Source organism: Cololabis saira, chromosome 10 (assembly GCF_033807715.1).
Source record: "Cololabis saira isolate AMF1-May2022 chromosome 10, fColSai1.1, whole genome shotgun sequence".
Classification (NCBI taxonomy): Eukaryota; Metazoa; Chordata; class Actinopteri; order Beloniformes; family Belonidae; genus Cololabis; species Cololabis saira.
Genome location: NC_084596.1, coordinates 27729987 through 27739803, shown reverse-complemented (window position 1 = coordinate 27739803; position 9817 = coordinate 27729987). Strand labels below are relative to the sequence as shown.

Sequence of the window (9817 nt, the reverse complement as noted above, 5' to 3'; positions counted from 1 at the left end):
AGTCCCTCAAGGCCTTTTTGCGTGGTCAAATTATATCTTTTATTTCTGGCTTTAGGAAGTCGGAGCGCTCTAAACTAAAGCAAATATCAGATGAAATACAAAAGTTAGACACTCAATATTCTACTGACCCATCAGATGCATTATATAAGAAACGGGCACAGCTCCAATCACAATATAACTTATTATCGTCTGGCCGGATTGAGAAACAACTTTTACATACTAAGCAATGCTTTTTTGAGCAAGGTGACAAAGCAGGCAAACTCCTAGCTTACCAAGCACGAACTGAGGCGGCATCTAGACTTATACCTAGGATTAGGATCGCTTCCGATGACACCTCATCCAATCCAACCGCTATTAATAATGCATTTGTTGATTATTATTCTAAACTGTATTCCTCCGAATCCTCTCAACGTGATTGGGATGGCCCAAACCCCCTTGACCTGCTTTCGTACCCTCAAATTGACACACCGGTTGCTAGTGACTTGGGTGCTCCAATTACGGTCTCTGAGGTCAAGGATGCAATTACCTCTCTACAGTGCAATAAATCACCTGGTCCAGATGGTTACACAACAGAATTTTACAAGACCTACTCTACAGTCCTTGCCCCGATTCTAAGTAAAGTTTTCAATGATGCCCAGGCAGAGGGTCGGTTACCATCCACTATGTCAGAGGCTTCAATTTCACTATTACTAAAAAAGGATAAAGATCCACTTCTTTGTAGTAGTTACAGACCAATTTCTCTCCTGAATGTGGACTTTAAAATACTGGCAAAAGTACTGGCTAGTCGCCTTCAGAGAGTTATACCATCTCTAGTCGACCCTGATCAAACTGGTTTTGTTTCAGGGAGATATTCATCTTCTAACACACGCAGGTTACTTAATATTCTCTACTCTCACTCCACTGATTCTCCTGAACTGGTTCTATCTCTAGACGCGGAAAAAGCTTTCGATCGCGTGGAATGGAGATATCTGTTCTACATTCTTAATAAATTTGGCCTCAGCCCTGGCTTTGTGGATTGGATAAAACTCCTTTACGCCTCCCCTGTAGCCTCTGTCAACACTAACGGTATTAAATCACGCCTATTCTCTTTACATAGAGGCACCCGGCAGGGCTGTCCCCTTTCTCCGCTTCTATTTGCCCTGGCGGTTGAGCCCCTGGCCATTTGGCTGCGTAGTGAGAACGGGTTTGAAGGCATAACACGCCACGGACAGCTTCACAAAATTTCTTTTTATGCTGACGATCTTTTATTGTACATATCCAACCCTTCCTCCAGCCTCCCTACAATTTTAGACATTTTTGAGAAATTTGGGAAGTATTCAGGCTACAAATTGAACTTGGAAAAAAGCGACTATATCTCAATTAACTCTGCTGCTGATGATCTCCCTCATGACCTCCCTCCCTTTAGGAAGGCTACGGATGGTCTTAAATACCTTGGAATTACGGTGACAAAATCATTTTCCCAACTATTTGACAAAAATTTCAACCCATTGCTCGAACGTTGTAAATCAGACTTTGCCAGGTGGTCTTCCCTCCCGCTCTCTTTGGCTGGGCGGGTCAACCTGATAAAAATGTCGTTACTTCCACGGTTTCTTTACCTCTTTCAACATATACCCATCTTCATAAGGAAATCGTTCTTTTCCAACCTTGACCAGCTGATTAGCTCCTTCCTCTGGGGTAATAAACGTGCACGAATCGGTCGAACAGCGCTCCGACTCCCTAAATCCTCAGGAGGACTAGCGCTCCCAGACTTCCGCTACTATTACTGGGCCTGCAATATCAACAAGCTCCTCCTCTGGAACACAGTTAAAACGATACCTGATTCCCCACAGTGGGCTTTGCTCGAAGTCTCCTCCTCACGTTTCTCCCTTTGGTCTGTGGTTTGCTCTCAATTACCTATGTTAATTAAACAGGTTAGCCCTAACCCAATTGTAAGAAACACTTTAATGATCTGGAATCAGTTCAGAAGGGCTTTTGGTCTCCACACACAGTCCTGCCAATCACCAATTTTTCATAATCACCTGTTTGCGCCGTCATGCTCTGATCCAGCCTTCCGTACCTGGTCTGAGAAAGGCCTGACAACGCTTGGCGACCTTTTTGTTGATAGAGTTTTCTCCTCATTTACCGACTTGGCTGCAAAATTTGACTTACCAAACACTCACCTTTTTCGGTTCTTCCAAATAAGACATTTTGTGAAATCCTGCTTCCCCCAGTTTCCTAATAGACCCCCAAACTCTCTTATTGACCAATTTCTATTGCTCAATCCCAGGAAGAAAGGACTCATAGGGACCACATATAAACTAATTTATACATTGTCCCCAAACCATCTGGTCTCCTTAAGAGCTACTTGGGGACAGGACCTTGGAATCACCTTGGCTGATGAGCAATGGGAGGAGATATTAAAAAATGTTCATTCATCCTCTATTTGTGCGAGGCACAGCCTTATTCAATGTAAAATCCTGCATAGAGCCTACCTTACTAATGCCAAACTTGCCAAAATCTACCCTGACAGAGCGGACTCATGCAACAGATGTGGGCAAGCCCCTGCCGACTTCGTTCATATGTTTTTATCTTGCCCTAAATTATCTGATTTTTGGACAGCAATATTCGATACACTTAGTAAAGCAACAGGCCGAACTATACCACTTGATCCCCTTACAGCTCTCTTTGGATTGCACTCACACGGTGAGCCTAATTCAACGCGAAAAATCATAGCATTCACCACATTACTTGCTCGAAGACTCATTCTTCTAAAATGGTCCCACGCCTCCCCTCCAACTCACAACAAATGGGTTCAGGACATACTGCAGTGTGTCGCATTAGAGAAGATCAGGCTTTCCCTGAAAGGTTCCTCAAACAGTTTCTATAAGATATGGCAACCACTCCTCAGGCACATTGACTCTATGACTATAATTGCAGAAACCGACTGAGCCATCCCCCCCCCCCCCCCCCCCCCCCCCCCCCGCCTTCCCCCTCCCTTCCCCCCCTTTTTTTTTTTTTTTTTTTTTTTTTTTTTCTGTTCTGTTTTGTTTTTGCTTTATTTATTTAATTTAATTATCTATCTATTACTGTTGTCTTCAACTATGTACTACTGTGCAATTGACATTTATTTTATACATATATATATTTTTTTTTAAATTATTTTTATTCATTTATTTATTTAAAACTTATTATTATTATTATTTTTAATCTTGGTCACCTGTCTTAATTTGTATTTTGTACTATGTGTGTTGTGAGAATGAATGGTTTAAATACGTACAGTTCAGGGTGGGTGGGTGGGTGGGTGGATGGGTTGTTCTGGGTTTGAAACGTAAAAAGGACTGGCTTTATCGTCTGACTGTTGATTTACTGCTTGTTAAACTATGAGTTTTTGCCTGTTCTGCACAAAATTCAATAAAGAAAGTTTGGATAAAAAAAAAGCTGTACTTGTGCGACATTTGGCGCTATTGGAATTGATAACTGTTGAACTGATTATCAAAAATAGTTTCTAATCGTCTAACAAGTGACTAATCATATCAACTTTACTTCTGCATCAGAATACAACATGTTCAAATTTGTCATACAACTCTTGCTTTGAAGTCTCATAACGAAACAAGCCTTTTGTAGAAGACATTTTGCTTTCTTGTCTCAGAATTTGGAAGTTTGCCTAATAGCTCTCCGCTTCTATTTTTACCCCATTCATTTCACTCTCGTTGTTTACCTCCCACACTCTATATATTCATCCCATAGTGTTGGATCAGTGAAAGCTGGAAGTCGAACAGCTGAGCCAAAGTGACACGAGGAGTGGACGCTACTGTGAGGGGGGAGGGATGGGGGGGACAGAAGGCATGCCAGAGACCTGGGATGGTCGAGCGCCCGACTTTGGCATTGGCCACCCATCTGTCACTTTCTTACACCCCCTCTGGCACCGACTGGACATGGCAACGGCAGCCGGTGACGGATGACTAATCTTCCCTTGGTAATGAATGAGACGCCACCCCTGAATGCCAAAAAGGGTTCTAATGGTGAGGGCGGGGGGTGTCACAAAACTCCTATGCCATGTCTGTGCCTGCTGTGTATTAATGCACGAGTGAGAATGAAGACGAGAAAGGAAGGAAGGTCATGACTGGATCCTGGGAAGATTCAATTGCACGCGCTTTAATGATGGACGCGTGTCATCTGCAAGTGGAAAGAGAAAAGGACACTATCATTATAATGATGATGATCCATTTGCTCTGCCTGGCCGGCCAGGGAAGCTCAGTATAGCTGCCCTATAGTCAATTCGTCTTGACTGTGCGTGTCGGTATATAGCTCAGACGTGTCTTATCTTCACCTCATAATGCGCAGGCGTGATCCTATCTGAGCCCCGCAAAAAGCTGTTTCCACCAGAACTGCGTCGTGCATGCGCGCTGATCCTCATGTGGGGCTCAAACGAATGATAAAATTGTTATTTTTGGAGGAGGGTTTTTTTTTTTTTGGCAGCGGGTCGTCTTCAAAGACACTCGGGAAATGAAGACATGCTCGATCATAGCTGAGCTTCCCAGACAAGCCGGTCCAACCTGTGGATAGAGGAGCGCGTCTGCGGCCAGCGGCCAAGCTTTTCCTCTTATCTGGGACGCTCAGCTCAGTCTCAGCCTCCTCCAGTCTACCTGTCTGGGTCGGCGTGTGTAGATCCGGGGGGGCTTCTGTCGGCTCCAAAGCTGTGTGCAGGAATTCAGTTTATGAATGGCACTGACATGGAGGAAATACCGTTTCAGAAAGTCAAAACCAGGCGGAAGAGAAGTCACTGTCCCCCGGGCGTCCCTCTGACCACCATCGTGTGCGAGGACGAGTTCGACTGCAAGGAGCTCGAGTCTCTTTTCCAGAACTACAACCTGAAACTGGAGCAGACTTCCACCCTCAAAGCCCTGGCGGTGCTCATCTTCATGTCCTCGACCCTGGCCGTGGTGGAGTTGCTGTCCGGCCCCAGCCTCACCATCTCCAAGGGCTCGCACCCGGTCCACTGCGTGGTCTTCGTGTCCCTTTTCATCGTGACTAACGTCAAGTACCTGCAGGTGACTCAGCTGCAGCAGATCGTCAACCTGACGCTGCTTTTCGGCTTCACCTTCTCCTTCCTGTGCTGTCCCTTCTCCCTGGGCGCGATGGGGCTGGAGCCCCCCACGTCCCCGGAGCAGGGCGTGTGGCAGCTCATCCTGGTCACCTTCGTCGCCTACGCGCTCCTGCCGGTGCGGACGCTCTTAGCGATCGTGTTTGGGATAATGGTCTCCATTTCGCATTTAATTGTGACTGCCACTTCTGTCACAGTGAAAACACAGAAACTATGGAGAACGGTGAGTGTATTTAAAACAGCGTTTAATGTGTACTTCTCCCTGCACTATAGTATTGTTTGGTTGTAACATTGGTATGCCAACAATAGTCATCATTTCTGTTATTTTGATCAAGTCCTGGGAGTCACCTAAAGCTTGAATTATGGTTCTGCGTTAAAGAGCCTACGGCGTAGGGTGCGCGTCGCCGCGTACCCTACGCCGTAGGCTCTGCGTTGGTGTAACGCGGAACCATAAATCAGCCTTTAGAAGTAATTTCAGCACCAAGGACAGCTCCCTGTTGCGAGTGTCCTTATACACTGAATAAAATAAATCTAAGCGCATGTAAATATAACATATTTAAATCTGTGATTTTAACAATTAAAAATGAAGTTTGTTGCTTTACATGAATACATCTAGTTTTGAACTTAAGCTGCATTTGTTCAAAAAACAAGACATTGTGAATTTTTTCCTTAACAAGCAGTATTAATGTAATCCCAGGCAATCTTTTCATTTACACACAAACAACAAGCAATGCTCTTGTTGTATTTACTTTTCCTTTTTTTATATTAATTTTAATCTATTGGGCAGATTGGCCAACGTTTAGATGAAACATGCTTTATTTGTTTAAGTAGAACACCACAGTAAAAAATATCTTGCTTGAAAAAATTAAGGCAACTTTTTCGCATGAGATTTTTATGTAGATCAAGAAAGACTAGTCTTTGTATAAACTACTTAATTTTTAGTATGTACAAAATTCATTTGCAAGTAAAGTCAACTTAATTTTGATAAATAAAGTAAACTTAACACAATTAAGTTGACTGTACTTGCAAAATGTATTATTTACATACAAAAAATTAAGTAGTTTAAACAAAGACTATCTTTTTTTGATCTACATAATAATCTCATGCAAAAAGTTGACTTATTTTTTTTTAAGTAGATCAAGCACAATATTTGTATCAGTGTATGCTGAGTAAAAGAGTTCTAACAAACTATGTCTACCATTAAATAAATAAATAAATAAATAAATAAATAAATAAATAAATAAATAAATACATAAATACATAAATAAATAGATAACAGAAAATGGCAGTGGTGCTACCAGATCAAATGGACATCGCTATTAACCATAATTTAAAAAAGTGTAAAAGAATATATAGTCAATCTTAACTTGTAGTCTTATGTAGTGGACGAAATGAAATGAGAAGTATTATCATGCAAATATTTCCTAAAGTTGACACATTGTGTACGTTTTTCAAATGGTGACGCAATTTTCTGAGGTCTTAATGAAATGTCTGTGATATGCTTTGGTCAAAATACCAAAGGAATACAGTACAAAAGCAGACTATTCAACTCGGCCTTTTCAGCTGTGTTCAGAGCAGGTGGTTTTTAGGTGGGTGGAGTCAGCACTATCACTCTTCTCCACCTCCCTTCTTCTGTAAGAAGTACATCTTTTTGAAATCCGCGTTACAGTTTTGCAGTACTTGCAATAGAGATGTAATAAAAATGAAGAAACTGGACTAGTTAACTCTGATCTGATCTGGTTCTGTGATGTCACTGTGCCCTGCAAATTTAAACTGACTGACACATTGTCAACCTGACAATATGACAACACAAACAATTTGAAAGTGTTGCTTTTCTTTAGGGATTTTTAGTTATGTTCAGTCCGTAATAGTCATTTTAAACACCCAAATGCAGTCAGGCACATACAACACACACACACACACACACAATCCATGATATCTCCCCTCAAATGTACTGTATATGTCACCTCAAATGTGAAAGTGAGCAAGGTCATCGCTGCCATGAAGACTACATGTAGGCTTAGGAGAGTGAACAAATCTATAAGAAAAAAAATACGCAAAGCAGTCTGTATGGTCATGACCATTAGGTGCAGTCTCTTAAGAGTCAGCTGGAAATGGAGAACTGGAGTGACATCCTGCTAGCACCACAAGTAGGGCAAACTGGAGGGACACACACATGTACCAGTTGCACTTCACTATATGCTCCAGTTATGGAAAATAGGGCAAAGTCATGCCATTTCATTTCAGACCTTCAGGAATTGGTACACCATGGTGCATCTGTACATTTATACCTTTTTCTGTCACAATGACACAGACACAATTCAGATTTCTGACTGTCATCAGGTGTGTGACAAAAAGAAATGTCACATCAGTCAAACCTCTCGGGGGTATTGGAACATTTCTGCCTATGTGTAACATATGACATGATGATTGTGCAGTTCTTGGAAGTGAAATATGAGATTTTATCAGTTCATCATGCTGTCAGCGTTGTCAACGTGTTTGCAGAGGCTATGAGATACCTTTATAGCCACGTGAAGGACAGTGTTAGCTGGACTACCAGAGATAGCTAATCCACTAAGCTTAGAGATGAGCTGCATGGCACTCATCCAAGTCTTGGACCAACCGGTCACATCGGTCCCAGGCATTCAGATCTACAGTACTGTCTTCTTCACAGCTCAGTCTTATTACTGAAGCGAGTGTGGACTGGAGCTGCTCTCCAGCTTCAAGTCTTGATGTTATTCCTCACAGGACAGTAACCAAACAACCATGCCCTTCAAAGTAAGGTTGACATTAGTTTAAAAAAAACTATTAATCACACTACATAAGAATATATAAAAAAAAAAAAAAATCTACAGTGGAACTTATCCCAGTTCTCACCGGGGTGCATAGTGAAATTATTTAATTCAGAGTGCTAGTAGTAATGTAATAAGTTAATGTAGTAATTCCATATTTTCCACAGTGATGTGAAACTATAAATATCTATCTCCGATTGCTGAAAGAGTGACTAAGACGTGCAGTAAAAGCAATTATAGGTAAATTCATATTAGTAAGCACAAGAGTGAGGTCTTTAAAGCAATTAACTCAGATTTAAACCTGTCAGGGGTTTCTAGCAATACTGTTCAACACAAAGTCAGCCTTCTGCTTTCAAGGCAATCCACTAATCAATGCTGTTTGTTTTGGTAGGTTTTTGGCATATATGAAATGAAGATTTGACAATGCGCTTATGATGCTCATGAGGCTTTTTACATTGAGTTTGAACCATATGTTCTAATTCCTACTCCAAAAAAACAAGGCTAATTATAAAAAAAATACATGAATATTGCTCAAAGAGACAGCTTCCCTGTGTTCACCATAGGACATCGTCTGGCATGTGTACAAAGTCAGTCAGTATGCCTCAGTCAAGTAAAAGAAAGATGTATTCTGCACAAGGTTAGCAGTCATGTTGTTGCTCCATCTGTTGTGATGGATGACTAAAGCACAGATTTTTAAATGATCCAAAAAAAGCACTAAGGCAGACTATCAACCAAAATACAATTTCAACATTTAATTGTGTTATGCATGTGTGAAATTGAGTTGTCATTTGTCATTTGGAAATAGTGAAACAAGACACACAAAGATGAAATTTACAACATTCATTCATAACAGTTTTTTGGGAACCATCACATCCATATCATTTTTTTGAGATTTACTGTTACTGTTGATAAAAACCTTACCACTTAATTAAAACTACTTCATAGACTTTTCTCCCCCTCCTTTTTTCTCAGTTGGTTGCCAACACAGTGCTGTTCACCAGTGTCAACCTGTCTGGGCTGTTTGTGCGCATCCTGACCGAGCGAGCCCAGCGGAAAGCCTTCCTGCAGGCTCGCAACTGCATCGAGGAGAAGCTCCATATGGAGGATGAAAACGAGAAACAGGTACAGCCACCTGCACTCTGCTTGGACTGCGGGTAAAATTAGACATGTGTCTAAATCCAGCTAAAAGCTATGACTCATTTCAACACAATTTTCATATCTTTTTTATGCCTTTTTGTTTCACACATTTCTTATTGCCACTTACACTCTATCCTGTGATAACTTTGCCGTGTTTCACTGTATAAATTAATCATTCTTTATGGGCCCTCACCCCCTCTCTTTCTCACACACACGTGTGCACACAGGAGCGCCTGCTAATGAGTCTGTTGCCCAGGAACGTAGCTATGGAGATGAAAGAGGATTTCCTGAAGCCCCCTGAAAGGATCTTTCACAAAATCTACATCCAGCGTCATGACAATGTCAGGTGAGACCCTGTCGTACATTATACAAATCATTGTAACTCTTGCTGTGACTTGACTCACGTCCTGCCACTTTTGGAGAGAATATCTTCACCTCATTGCTGGATTTTCATCTGAAAACATCTCAACAGTATCTGAAAACATTAATAGCCCTCAAGGTTGCTGAACAATAAATATTAAGTTCCTCACACAACCATCAAAGGTTAAATTATTTTTTCTTTGCAATTTAAATTGCACTGAAGTTTTGAGGAAGACGTTGCTCTGCATTAACTGGATGATAGTAGAAACCCAGGAAATAGAGGAAAAAAACAACACATCCGTAGTGCATGTGAGGCTTTACTTTCGGAAAACAGTGTGTTCTGCAATCACTCCAGTTAGTGTTATTTATTATTGGTTATGCAGTGACATGCAAGCATTTCTGTAATGTTGCGGCAGATAAAAAAGTTAGTTTTCATATTCTGATA

At 41.4% G+C, this 9817-nt stretch overlaps 1 protein-coding gene across 2 annotated transcripts in view; it reads left to right on the top strand.

The window, feature by feature from the left end:
• The first annotated feature begins 4107 nt into the window (after positions 1-4107).
• adcy1a (adenylate cyclase 1a) overlaps positions 4108-9817 on the top strand; it is a 41111-nt gene continuing 35401 nt past the window's right edge. For both annotated transcript variants that reach the window (XM_061732366.1, XM_061732365.1), the window contains exons 1-3: positions 4108-5306; positions 8848-8997; positions 9240-9358. In XM_061732366.1, coding sequence (XP_061588350.1) covers positions 4698-5306; positions 8848-8997; positions 9240-9358 — 878 coding nt within the window. In that variant the 5' untranslated portion in view covers positions 4108-4697. The remainder of the gene's footprint in view (positions 5307-8847; positions 8998-9239; positions 9359-9817) is intronic.